General features: G+C 33.0%; 1 protein-coding gene across 1 annotated transcript; it reads right to left on the bottom strand.

Annotated features, from left to right (window-relative positions):
* Positions 1-3461: 3461 nt before the first annotated feature.
* On the bottom strand, positions 3462-12588 carry LOC149094726 (uncharacterized). The gene has a single exon (XM_089265995.1). The coding sequence runs from the start codon at positions 12260-12262 to the stop codon at positions 5828-5830; it is 6435 nt and encodes a 2144-aa protein (XP_089122121.1). The 5' UTR covers positions 12263-12588; the 3' UTR covers positions 3462-5827.
* Positions 12589-14393: the final 1805 nt, after the last annotated feature.

Here is a 14393-nt window from a genome sequence, read left to right as displayed (position 1 = left end):
TATTAAAACAAATTATCTATCCTATTATTATATTGTCATTACCTTTTGTTACTTCAACATTTTTGATGTTACTTTCTTAGTTTTTGTTTCATCCTTCATCTTTCACCTGATTTTTTGGTTTACTTTATTTCATCTTTCATCAAAGAGATATAATTAAATCATCTTTCATTGTCATCTTTGTTATTATTATTGATATACACGATTATGTTGAATATATTGTTATTGGTAGATGATAATAGCTTGACTTGTGTGTCCATTTGATTAAATAACAATGAGAAATGTTTTCATGTTAACATTGAACAGGGAATTGTTAACTTGTATTAAACAAGATTAAGGTTTAATTTAGTTTAGGTGATGATCTCAATTGGCATCAAAATTTAAATTGATGATGCTTTTTCAAGATGAACAGGGAACCAAGATTAGGATAAATTGTCTTTCTTTTCTTTCTTTTATTTTCTCTTCTTCTTCTCTTCTCTTCTCTTCTCTCTCTTCCCACGGTTACTCTGTTTAATATGTAATCATTTATCCAGTAAGACCTGGACTAACAATTTATCTTAATTGATGTGATTTAATTGTGATACTAAATTTAATGATCCATGGTATATATGGTTAAATACATTTCATCTTTGTCATCCATTTCAATCTAATCAACTCACTAATCAAATTAGTTGGTAACATTCAAAATGTTGAGCCATTTTTCCCTTTAATAACGTCATCATCATCATCATCATGAAAATTGCAATTGATATTCATTTTTATTCATTTTGTAGTTTAACTCAACGATCGATACTTGGACAGTAGAGATGAACATGAAAATGTCCTGAACCAAGATGAAGGTATAAACAAGCTCTTAACAAGAGGAGTAACCGGGTGGGACAATCCAGGGAAGAGAGGAAGATGAAGATGGGAGGAAAAGAAGGAGGAGAAAAGATGAAAGTAAAAGTAATCTTGAGATTGTTCAGCCTAGTTGGAACGGAGCGAGAGATGAACATGAAAAGGAGATAGATGAACCGAGGAAAAGAAGAAGATGAACAAGAAGAAAGGAGGAGGTTGATGATGATGAGAGAGAGAGAGAGAAAGTATAATGTAAAATAAATTATCATGAGAGAGATGAAGATGATGATGTAAAGGAAGAGAAACGGTGAGCATTAAACATGTCGACAGAAGAAAACGAAAGTAAAAAGAAAAGTGAAAAGTCAAGAATCAGATTCCAATGGCCATTTGGTTTGCCCAGTTTTGTTCAATATTTTTGTTTGCCTTAACTCTATTAACTTGATTCATTAAACGTTAAACAAGTAATACTGAAATAAACAAAAATATTGTTATTAGATGATAAAAAAAACAAGAGTAAAACTAAACTATTAAATAAAGGCCAATCAATTTTGATGTTGCATTTGAAATAATGGTCAACGGATGATTCGTTTACATCAATCAAATCATCCATAAAAGGCTGGCTGAGGAAAGAGGAAAGATCCTGGGATGATGGCGAAAAGAGGTAACATGAAGAAGATGAAGTAAAGAGAAACTTTTTTTTCTTAGTTAACTGAAAAAAAAGAGCAAAGAATAAGAACAAATAAAAATGCAAAGGAAAACAATAAAGATGATGAATAAAAGATGGAAGATGAAAGATGAAAGGCGGGACATTTTTCGATATAAGATATTGTTAATATAGTGAAGATGAAGATGATGAAGATAAAGTTGTGTTATGGCAACATTTTTGCCTCTATTATATAAAGTAATCCTGGAGATGAGAAGAAGCAAAAAATTATTGTTGATGAAGATGAAAAATAATGGGATAAGAGGATGCGTATGAAAGAGAAAGTAAAAGTTAAAGATGAGTTAAAAAGAAGAGGAAATAAAAAGTGAATCAAGATGATTGAGGAAAAGATGAAGATGAAGAAAGGAGGAGGAAAAAGTAAAAGGCCAATGTAACATTCAGGTTACAGCTAGTTGAAACGGAGTAAACTCGAGCAGTGAAATGGACCGATGGTGATGGGTGGGTTGAATGGGAAGGAAGATGATGATTGCTTGAAGGAGGAGATGATCAAGATGGGACATTTAAGACAAGTGAGAGAGAGAGAGATAAAAAATGATATTGTTAAGATGATAAAGTATGTATCTTAGTCTGAATTACATAAAAGTAATCTGTAAGATGAAAATGGTGGTTCAGTGAGGATGGATGATGAGAATGCGTTCAGTTGAACGGGCTGAATCTGGTGGGAGGAGGAAAAGTAAAAGTGAATAGATGGATCGTGAAGGAAAGGAGTAAACAGATAAAATGGTGAACCGATTGAGGTAGAGGGAAGAGGATGAAGAGAGATGAAGATAAAGAGGAAACGGGCCAGGAGATGGATCAAGATTGGTGGATGATAAAGGAGGAGTGCAGCAACAAAAGAGTGAATAAAAGTGCAAGAAGATGAACATGAATAGCAGGACATCATTCAGATGATGGAAAGTGATGAGAAGGAGGAAAAAAAAGTATAAACAAGGGAAAGAATGGCGATGAAGAAAAGGTCAAGGACTTAAATAAGGACGGATAAATAGGTTTTGGCATGAATTTTATGGAAGAGAGAACATGGAATAGAATATAAAAAAAAAGAAAGTGATGATCATGGGAATGATGAGATGAGAAGAGGGAAGATTGTTGCTGGTTTCAAGTATAAATGTTGTTCTTGCTGTTTTGTGTTTGGTGTTTGTTGTTGTTCGTGAAAAAAAACAACCAAACCAAGATTCACCAGTTTTACCAATTTTCTTGCTTCTCTTGCTCTACATCTTCATCTTTTGATTTTTTTTCATCTTCTTCTTCTTGGTGCTTCTTCATTGATTAAAAGTCATTGAATGATGGATGAAGATTAGAGTTAAGATGAAAATCAAGATGTTATCTTATAGACTTTTCATGGTAAAGTTTACAGTTTAAGGTCAACCTTAATTGATCTTTTTTTTGGTGTCACTTTTTTTTCCTGGTTTTTGCTGCTTCAAATTTTCAACCCAATTTGTAAATGATTAAGTAAAGGAGTTTTCATTGTTTTCATTTAAAGCTCAATGAATGTTTCGTTTAATAATTTAGTTGAGGTAAACATTTAACTTAATTAGAGTCAATTCATTTCTTCCCTTTACTTTGCCGTGTCTATCATTTAATCGTTGATTGTTACAATGACCAATAATCAAAGTCAATTAACCAATTTATGATGCAGTAAAAATGTTAATCTTTGCAAGGTTTCAAAAGGAAGACAATGAAGGGCAAAAAATTTATTAAACTGCAAGCTTTCTGACGGTAGTAAAGCTAAATTTATTCAATTAGTTGATTGTAATACAAATTGAAGTGTAATTGTAATCATTTACATTTACTTGTTAATAAATAATGGTAAATTGGGTAAAGGTTAAACAGGCAAAGTTGAGTTGAAATATATTTTCTTTTCTCCTTTTTTTTGCCTTCTTTGTTTTTCCAGTGAAAGCAGGTATAGATGTTGGATGCCAATTTATTTTAATTTTACAATTTTAGGGTTTGCGTTCAATAAGGATTACTATTACAATTTACAGTATAAAAGTTGAATATGAGTGATGTATAAAGGTAATGTATTAGTCACTGGGATTACACAGATAAATCAGTCTTTAGACAAATAAGATGAGGTACTGATGAGTTGAGGAGGAATTGAATCTCATGGTAATGGTTAAGTTGCACAAATCAGTTGTTCAGGTAATCCAGATGAGTTGAGGATGGTTTTAGAATGAGTCTAATCTGTTGATGATTTGGTTGCACTGTAACTTAGTCTAGTCACTATTTAACTGTTCATACACTTAACATGTAAATATCAGATACTTAATAAGTTATACATAGATTATAAGACATATTCTGGATGATATATTTTGTGGTTGCACGTAAGTTAAAGTTGAACATTTCATAAACACTATTTTATTCAGTTGTACAGTAATTTGGCCAGGGCTTCCGCAGGGTCCGAAATCGGCAGGCAAACAAAGGATTTGTCGGCCATTTTATGCTGGATGAGGGAGAAAATCTTCTCCCTCATAAGATGGCCGACCCAAAAAAAACCAACCAATTGTGGCCTTTCCCTACCTACTTGAGGTAGGGAAAGGTAGCACCAAACCAACCTGGTTAAAACCAGTTTTTTTTTTACAGTTGACCGGGGCACCAAAAGAACGTCCTCGTTCTGAAAATATAAACTGAAAATATGGATTAATAATATGAAAATAATGTATATGAGGATGTGAGTTCGATAAAATTTCACCAATCATTAATAGATAAATTGGCGTTAACCATTTTTCTTATGGTCTCAGAAGAAGGGACGTAATTGATATAATCAGCTAATTTTAAATACTCCATGTATCCTCTAAGAGTGACTCGGGCATCTCTTTCTGGAGAATGTCCAGCGATTGTATTTGTTGGATCATCTCGTTTCAATTTAGGATTCTCGGGGAAGAAGAATTTGTCAACATAATTTAACCCTAACGGTTGCTGACCAGGCCATAATGATTGTAAATCAATCCAAGTAATATCGTTGTCCATCAGATGAGTTGGCGTAAATTTTAATAGTCTTAAATCACCATCTCCTTGCGTGATGACTCGTTTACCTCGTAATATATTTAGGACGGTTGAACGGACTTGATGAAAAGGTAGACCTGTTGCTAAATCGATAGGTTGTAGTCCTGTAATTTTGGTGTTTGAGTAAAACGAATTTTCTGACTTAACTTCGGCATAATAAATTGTTTGAATTCTAATTATATTTCCAAACCATCCAGATATATGGATATTACCGACACCTCCACTTCCATTTCCTTCCATGTCCAATGACAGTGTAGGTAAAGATGGGGAACCAATTGGTTCTAATTTTTCTAGAATTTTTGGATCATATTTTCCGGGTATCTTGTACCAAATGTTACCTGTAAACTCTCTTCTTAATTTTCGTCGAAATTGTCTTCTTTCTTCTCTTCTTGCGTTAACAGGTTTAATAACAGGCTGGATTTGTAATGTAATTTGCCCTATTCTTTTGACTAACTCAGGACAATTTTTTCTAAGGTGAGCGCTGCTTGAACAAAATGAACAATTTCTGCATTCAGTTTTGTGATGGTCTGGTTCAAAGCATAAACTGCAATGGAATAATGGAATAGGAGTCAATGAAATCCATCGAGATCTTCCTGTTTTTTGCTTAATTCTTTTAGCTATCTCTTTAATTTCTTTAATCAAATAATTGTGTGCTCGATGTATTGCTCCTTTTGTATGTGCCGTTACTGTTAATTTAGTATATTGGTGCATCTTGGGAGGTGTACCTGACAGTTTACATCCTTCTACCCTTTTCTTAAAAACTCCATAACTATTGACGAAATTCCAAGCGTAGCAGGACAGGAGTAAATAATGTTGATAAAGTAAAATAGGTTTTGTTTCTCTCTCTCCATCTGTGTACTTAGGATTTCTCCACCTAGGTTGATTTCTCTCCATCCTGTTAGATAAAATAGAAGAAAAGAATATAATTAATTAGTCCCAATCACCGGGACTTTATTTATGACCCATCTCTGGTCATTTTAAACTTAACCCATTCACCGGGCACTTAATTTTACTATTTCTTTTTTCAACCCAATCACCGGGTATTTGTGTTATTATATTTTTTTTTTTTCAGCCCACTCACCGGGCTTTCAATTTTATCTTTTTATCTTTGTCATTTATCGAATTTAGCTAGTGTTTTTTTTTTGTAGCCCAATCACCGGGCAGTTTTTGTCTTATTGTTTTTTTTTTTGTTTGTTTTTTGAATTTTGTGTTTTTTTTTTATTCAATTTTATCATTTCCCATCACCATTATTTCCCAAAATTTATTTTAATAACATTTATGTAAAGGGATTGCTTCTGGTTGTCTTTTATCTTTTGTTTTATCTGTTCTGTTTGTTCTGTTATCCCTCTCATCGTAAACTATTGAGTATACTGTTCGCTTTGGGGTGAACATAAAACGTACACTAAGAGAACATAACAAGAAGCAAATGGTTACTAATAGTGAAATTGAAATCCATTTAACATAATCAAATTTCCAAGTAAGAGTGATTTTCTCGAAACTAGAAAGTACTTTCTCGTGAGCTGCATCTAGGAGTTCAAATTCTAATGTTGGTATATTGATTTCTTGATAAGCTGGTTGAAACAGTTTTAAATTAATTGCTTGAGTATGTTCCGTTACTCTAGGACCTCTAACGTAAATGAAAAAATTGTTGGAAGTATACTTCATGTCATCAATGCTGAAATTGGTATATTTTGATAGTTTGATAACCTGATTCGGACATGAATAGGTACCTGAGTATATTTCAATTTTATGTCCTGCACAATGAATCAAATAATGATCACCCATATTTTTAACTTGGATTTTTTCAGCCACAATGGTTTCATTTACGTTTCTAGATACACAATGCTCATCTCTCCAGAGCTGTGTTTTATTGAACTTATTTGGGCAAGTTGACACTTTGGTGAAAATAGGGTTTGGTGACTTCAACTCACTTTCCTCAATGTCACAGAACTGGTATGTGGTGGTATTTACTAATAAGTATTCTGGTCCTTTGTATTTAATTTTACATGTATGTGTCGCATTGGTTTTATATAACAAAAATGGGTCCGCTTGAAAGATTTTTGTAACCTGGTCTTGCCTAAAGGTTGTGAAATTCAAACTTAATATTGGATATTTATTATCATTGTGAACTTTTACTGAAATTTTTTCAATCACTGATAGGTCACAATCGTCACACTGCAGATTTATTTTTAGAGACTTGAAGAAGTTACGATCTATTGTTGGTCTTGATTGTTTAATACTGTCATTGAATTTTTGCATCGTCATTAACTGAGTATTTGAACCAGTTATGACATCAGCTGCTTGAAATGAAACAACCGGTATCAATTTTTTTATCATATCAATTTGTTGCTGTTGTTCATTCAGGAGTTTTGTAACGTTGACTAAATGGTCAAACTGTGTTTTCATCGCTTTCTTGTATTCTTCATCTTGTTTTGTAATGGCTTCCAACACGGGTTTAAAATCGATGTCAGGTGTCATGACACTTTTATACATGTATGCTACTCCTGTAAGTACCACACCGCCCACCACAATAGCTGTTGACCCAACAGCTATCGCAGTAAGAAGTTCTCTTTTTATTAACTGTGGAGATCTATCTTCCTTAGCTGTAATTTGCGGGATGAATCTAATCGGTTGAATATATTTCGTGTCAATGAATTCGGAGCAATACCCTTCTAGAGCATGTAAAGAAGTTCTCACGTATGGACATACGCGGTTATTTAAAGGACATCCGTATTTGGGGTTTGATTTATTTGTTATTTTGCCCCATTCGTCGCTGTCATAAGTTAGCATTTCTTTGCAAGGATTTGAGAAAGCTAAAATTATTCTTATTTCTTGTGTTGCTTTTCTAGGTTTGTGTTCTGTTTCCTTCCATAAAATTGTATCTCCAGTTATGAATGGGTTATTTTGTCCAGCTACTAAGCAAATTAGTCCCATTAAAAGTATTAACGATGTTGATAAGGAAGAGCGGTAAGGTTTTATTTTTTTTACTCTATTAATACTAGTTTCCTTTTGTGAATTTTGTATTGGTCTATGGAAAGGTTTAAGTTGGCTTCCATGAGCCCTTTTTATTTTTCCTTTTTGACCTAACGGTAGAATTCTGTAGGTTGTTTTTCCTAACTTTTCTATTATTTTGTATGGACCTGAGAATTTTGGAGTTAACTTCTTTGATCCCTGATAAATCCTATACATTACTTCTTCTCCAACATTGAAGTCTCTGAGTTTTTTCATATCGTGTTGAATCTTCTGGTTTTCTTTTGATTCTATTGAGTAAAGTCTGGCTTGATCTCGTAATTGAGGCCATTGTGAAATGGATTCTCTAACTGTTTTCGGTAAACTTTTGAATGTCTTTGTATTTAAAATAATATCTATTGGTAGTACAGGTTGTCTTCCATACAACAAGTAGAAAGGGGAACTTTTAGTAGATTTATTCACGCTGGTGTTGTAAGCAAATCCCATCACCGGAATTAATCTTGCCCACTTTTTACGGTTTTCATTCTGACAATAGTGTGTTAACATTGTACAAACGGTTTGATTAGCCTTCTCAGTCAAACCATTTGTTGCTGGATGATAAGATGTTGAGAAGGACCATTTACTTCCCATAAAATTTTTAACTTCTCCAACAATTGAAGAGATGAAGTTTCTACCCTGATCACTCAGGATTGTCTTTGGACAACCATGACGAAGGAAGATTTTATTAACTAAAAATTCCGCAATGGTTTCAGCCTTCAAATCACCGATAGCGTCTACTTCAATCCATCTAGTAAAGTAGTCTGTACAGACAACAATGTATTGTTGGCCATAAGACTTTGGTAATGGACCAACTAAGTCAATGCCAATTTTTTCAAATGCATTATTAACAACGATAGATTGTAAAGGAGCTTCTAAAGTTCCACTCCCTCGTTTGTCTAATTGACAAGTAAAGCAATTTTTAACATGGTTTGTAATGTCTTTAGTCATCTGTGGCCACCAATAAAATTGTTTAATTTTATTGTAAGTTGAAAACAACCCAGGATGACCAGAAATCATTGCATCGTGGTATTCTTCTAGAACTTTTGGAATTAGTTCTCTAGGGAGAACGACGTTCCAAGTTTCTCCATAATGATTTGTTGTTAGTCTATATAAGGTTCCATTTTCTATTTTAAAACGATTCATTCGTTTTCTTTCTTTAGGGGCTAAATTAGCTAAATTTTCCATTTGATTTAGTATTTTACTACATCTAGGGTCTTGTCGTTGTTTTGTAATCAAGTCAAAATTTTCTGCAGTAGTTTCCTCAACTAACATAGTAAATAGTTCCTCGCATTCATCCTTAAGATTGTCTACGGGAATGTCTGCAATAGGGTAACGTGACAGGCAATCTACATCTGCGTGTTTTTTCCCTGATTTATAAGTAACAGTGAAGTCAAATGACTGTAAAGCCATCGCATAACGTTGTAATCTTGCGGGTAAATTCTTTTTTGAGTGAATGTGGCAAAGTGCACAATGGTCCGTTACTACCTCGAATTTAATTCCTTCTAAATAGACTCTAAATTTTTGAACTGCCCATACAATAGCTAAACACTCTTTATCCGAGATCGGATAATTGAGTTCAGCTCCTCTAAGGATTCTGCTCGCAAAGGCGATTGGATGCCACCCATTGTCACTTTTCTGTAAGAGGATCGCTCCTAAACCATAACCTGAAGCATCGACTCTTAATTGAGTTTGCTTATTTGGGTCATAATGGGCAAGAACAGGAGGTGTTGTTAACTTCGTTTTCAACTCATTGAAAGCGTTTTCCTGTGCAGGACCCCATTCAAAAGGTAAATCCTTTCGAGTTAAATTAGTAAGTGGTCTTGCAATCAATGCAAAGTCTTTTATGAATCTTCGATAATAGGAACATAAAGCTACAAATGATTTAATGTCCCTAACAGTTCTCGGAGTTGGAAACTGTTGGACCTTTTGGATTTTCTCAGGATCTACTTCTTGTCCCTGTTCACTAACAATGTGTCCTAAGTAAAGTATTTTCTGTTTGAAAAAGGAGCATTTATTTGGTTTAAGAGTTAATCCTGCCCTTATTAGTCGCCTAAAAATAGTTTCAAGTCGTTCTAAATGATCTTCTTCATTTTTCGAAAAAATGAGTAGATCATCAATGAAAATCAAACAAGTGTTGTAAATTAAACCTCCCAAGACAATGCTCATCATTCTCATGAATGACGAGGGTCCATTTGCTAAACCAAAGGGAAGTCTAGTATATTCATAAAGACCACTAGGTGTAACAAAAGCTGTTTTAGGTTGGTCTGCTGGATCTAATGCCATTTGATGGTAACCTGATCTTAAATCCAGTAGGGTAAAATATTTCATTCCCTGAAGACTATCTAAGTAATCTTGAATGTTTGGTAAAGGGAATTTATCTTTAACTGTAATTTCATTCAATTTGCGGTAATCTACACAAAGTCGAACTTCTTCGGTTCCTTTCTTAGCAACCAAAACAATTGGTGAAGCCCAAGGGGAACAAGAAGGGACAACGATGCCTTCATCGATTAATTCGTTTATTGATTTTTCTGCTATTTTCCGTTTTTCTTCTGACATTCTGTAAGGCTTTTGTGAAATAGGAGGGTGGTTACCTGTGTTTATTTGATGCACGAAGACATTGGAAAACCCTAATTCTTTTGCAGTTGCTGCAAAAGCAGGTCTATATTTTTGAATTAGTTTTTCCAAATTTCTTCTAGTTTCTCGTTTTATTTCATTGTTAACTTCAAGCTTCAATTCCTTTATCATATTACTAACTACTAACTCTTTCACTGCTGGTTTTGATTCACTAATGAGTGAAAAATTGTCCCCAAAATCACCGGGGTATGTGATGCTTGATCTCTCACTCATTCTAGTTGAAACTGTAGAATCATCTCTTTCAGCTAATAATTTGGCTAAAGCCTTTTCTAGTAATTTAATTTTTCTTGCCGGAGCTTGATTAATTACCAACTTAGCGTTTTCACAATCAATCCAGAATTTGCCTGTTTGTAAAACATCAAATCCAATTATTCCTTTGATGTTGCAAGGAAGTTGATTCAAGATTATTATCGGAGTTTTTATTTCCACTTCATTCAATGCATCATAAATGATGATGTTCTGGTAAGTTTCACCTAGAACATTCAGAGGAGCATTTCCTGCTGTTAAATTTGTTGGACCTTTATATTTTGAATAGTCTAGTTCTAATTTATTAATTATTTCTTTAGTAAGGATGGTGATTTGTGATCCTGTGTCAACGAGGCACTCAACAGTTTTTCCTTTGATTTTCATGTTTGCAAAGGTTAGATCCCTTTTGCGTTTATGGATTTTACTAATGATGGACAAAACTTGTCTTCTGACATCACCGTCATCATCATCTTCTTCATCTGAATATCCTCTGTAAACCGCTTTTACTACCTTTGTTTTCCTTTCATTTGTAGGAGATTTAGATCTTGATTTAGATCTACGTCTAGCTCTAGGACTAGGCGATCGGTATCGTCTACGTGCTGTAGAGGTTGAAGGCGATTCCTCTCTTGGAGGTCGCATCGATCTTGGAGGAGATTTACTCAAATTTTTATCAGGAGTGTAACCCCTTCTTCGATAGCTAGAAGAAGTCTGAGGTTGTTCTTCATAAGCTTGTCTTCGAGAATAATGTGGAGAACGCCAAGATTCTCCAACATTGGTTTCCCTTGACCAACCAGCACTTCTAGGTGCTATTGGTCTACTTGGGCAATCAGTTTTTTTATGGCCTACACCATTACACTGGTAACAATGTAAACTTTGATTAAGGTTCATTGAGTTTTCGTCTGGAGTAAAATTTACTCTTTTGGGTTCAGTTTGTGTGTATGGAGGTTGGTATCGAGGTTGATACCTGTTCTGATAAGATTGGTTTGAATAAGATGGGTTTGGATACGATTGGTTTTGATAACGTGGTTGATAGGTTGGTCGAGGCTGAGGGGCCTGATATTGATAGGTTGTTTGTCGAAATCGATTATCGTTTCGACTGTAATCTCTTTCTCTTCTTCTAGACTCTAAATTCATTTGAATGCATTCAAATTGTTCAGTTAGATTGGTTAGTTGTTCAGTTAATGAACTGATTTGTTTATGTAGAGGGTGATCTTCACCACTATCCTCTAAGAATTTTATTTCTCCCACCGATCTCTCGGCATGGGACAATCTAGTGTCAAAATCTAAATCATTATTAGTTGATAATAAGTCCATTCGAGTCTTGACTGCTGGATTTAATCCTCTATGGATAAAACTATGAACTAAATTTTCATCCATTTTTGGATTTATTTTTCGACATAAGTCTCTAATATCGTAAGCATAAGCAAAAGCTGACTGACCAGGCTGTTGCCTTTTCTCATTTAGTTCCCTCATCAAACTATTTCTGTAATTGGAAGGGGCTAACCCTTTAACCATTTTTGCTTGCAATTTAGCAAACGTGTCAGGTTTCTCTTTTTCCTCAAGAGTTTTAATGCAGCATCTATACCACTTTGCGGCGGTTCCAGTTAAGTAAGCTGGAAGAGCTTTTAATTTTGTTTCATCATCCCATTCTAAGGCAGCAGCAGAAGCTTCGAATGACTCTAACCATTCAAGTAGATCTTCTCCTTCATCATCTCCAGAGAAGTTACTTATGTGAATAAATTGATTAACTGGTTGACGTTCTTTTGACTTTTTAGTCATAGTGCTTACTTTCGTTTCTTCGTTTGCTGACATCTTAATTTAATTTTTACTTAAGCTGGCTGATGATAAACTGTGTACATATAGTAAATGTCAGCAAAAATTTTGTAAATGAGTATTAAAATTGGTGATGTTATAAGAATTAAAACTATTACGTTAATGCTTGATTCATTAATAGTAAAAGTTAAATGATTTTCTTCAGATTCTGAATCCTCTAATGAATTATAAGAGTTTAACTGAATTTCATATATTTTGTCCTCCATACTAAAATTCCTACAAGAATCCAAAATACTAAAATGATAAAACAACAAAAGGTTTTACACATTTTTCTTTTGCTCACTCATCACCGAGTGATACACAATGCACCCAATCACCGGGTTTTAGTTTGATTCTAATGCAATAATGTTCATAAGGTAGTACAAAACTAGTAATAATATACTCAAAGGTAGAAATACTTGGATAACTATCTCACTATCAATGAAAAATATTATTGTAGTTGGGCTTATCATCAGTTTTAACCAGTTAATTTAATTCAGATTAATTAATTACTTCAGTTTACTTTTAATCAGTTAATTCAGTTCAATTAATCAGTTAATTCAGTTCAATTAATCAGTTAATTCAGTTTACTTTAATCAGTTAATTCAGTTTACTTTAATCAGTTAATTCAATTTACTTTAATCAATTAATTCAATTTACTTTAATCAGTTAATTCAGTTCAATTAATCAGTTAATTCAGTTCAATTAATCAGTTAATTCAGTTTACTTTAATCAGTTAATTCAATTTACTTTAATCAATTAATTCAATTTACTTTAATCAGTTAATTCAGTTCAATTAATCAGTTAATTCAGTTCAATTAATCAGTTAATTCAGTTTACTTTAATCAGTTAATTCAATTTACTTTAATCAATTAATTCAGTTCAATTAATCAGTTAATTCAGTTCAATTAATCAGTTGATTCAGTTTACTTTAATCAGTTAATTCAGTTTACTTTAATCAGTTAATTCAATTTACTTTAATCAGTTAATTCAGTTCAATTAATCAGTTAATTCAGTTCAATTAATCAGTTGATTCAGTTCAATTAATCAGTTAATTCACTCATTTAATCAGTTCATTATTAATTCAATTCAGTTGTAATCAGTTTAATTAGATGAGTTAATCAACTTGATTCAGTTCAATCAAGCTTCAATCCGGATTAGTTTTTCATTGATTCTACTACAATTATTCAATCTAGTTATTCAGTTCAGCTCAAAACAATTAGTAAACTCAATTCGATATTAATAATTTTGTCTTAGTCCTGTTTAGTTAATCTTACTTCAATTCAGTTATTAATTATCCTGTTAATCATATTAATTCAGGTAAATACGATCAGTTTGATGTAGTCTATCAATGTTAATTTACTTTAGTTACTCTAGTCGATTCGTTTCAGTTCAGTTTAATTTAGGCCAGTGCATTAACGCTTGTTGGTGTATTTGATTCAATTGACCTATTTAACTCAGTTGAATTCAGCATAGTATTCTTATCCTGTTAATTTCAGGTCAATACAGTTACTTGAACGGCTTATGTTCAATTGGATTTGCTAAATGAGGTTATAAATCTAGTTCAACTAGTTATGAATAAATGTCTTTATTTGACCTCACTTCAATCCAGTCACCGGATTTGCTCTATTTACTTCTATATTCTCTATTAAAGGTAACTATCCAATCATCTACTTAATAAGGTTATTAAGCTGCTGTATGACTTAGTTTGAAACTAATTAAATTTTTACTGATTCAAGCTAATTCATGTATCTAATATGAATAAGTTATGTTCACTTTTGATCTCTTTCAATAAAATTCAAAAGAGATGTAATTGAAGTTAACGTATTATGTGTTAAGAATAATCATTCAGTTGGTAAGCATTTCAATTGTATTTCATATTAGGTTTTACCTTCTAGGTCATTTAATATTTGGTATTACCAAAGAACAATCCATAAAGAAAATATATCTTAAATTACTTAACTTTTTACCAAATAACGACCAATCAAAATCGATCCCCGCACGGGTGCCAATACTGAAAGCAGGTATAGATGTTGGATGCCAATTTATTTTAATTTTACAATTTTAGGGTTTGCGTTCAATAAGGATTACTATTACAATTTACAGTATAAAAGTTGAATATGAGTGATGT

This window comes from Tetranychus urticae, chromosome 1 (genome assembly GCF_039701765.1).
Source record: "Tetranychus urticae isolate SD_2017Ah chromosome 1, NJAU_TeUrti_SD_1.0, whole genome shotgun sequence".
In the NCBI taxonomy this organism is placed as follows: domain Eukaryota; kingdom Metazoa; phylum Arthropoda; class Arachnida; order Trombidiformes; family Tetranychidae; genus Tetranychus; species Tetranychus urticae.
This window is presented reverse-complemented; position numbering and strand designations above follow the sequence as displayed.

Excerpts from the sequence above, each read along its gene's own strand:
- LOC149094726 (XM_089265995.1), bottom strand. The coding sequence starts at position 12,262 with ATGTCAGCAAACGAAGAAACGAAAGTAAGCACTATGACTAAAAAGTCA.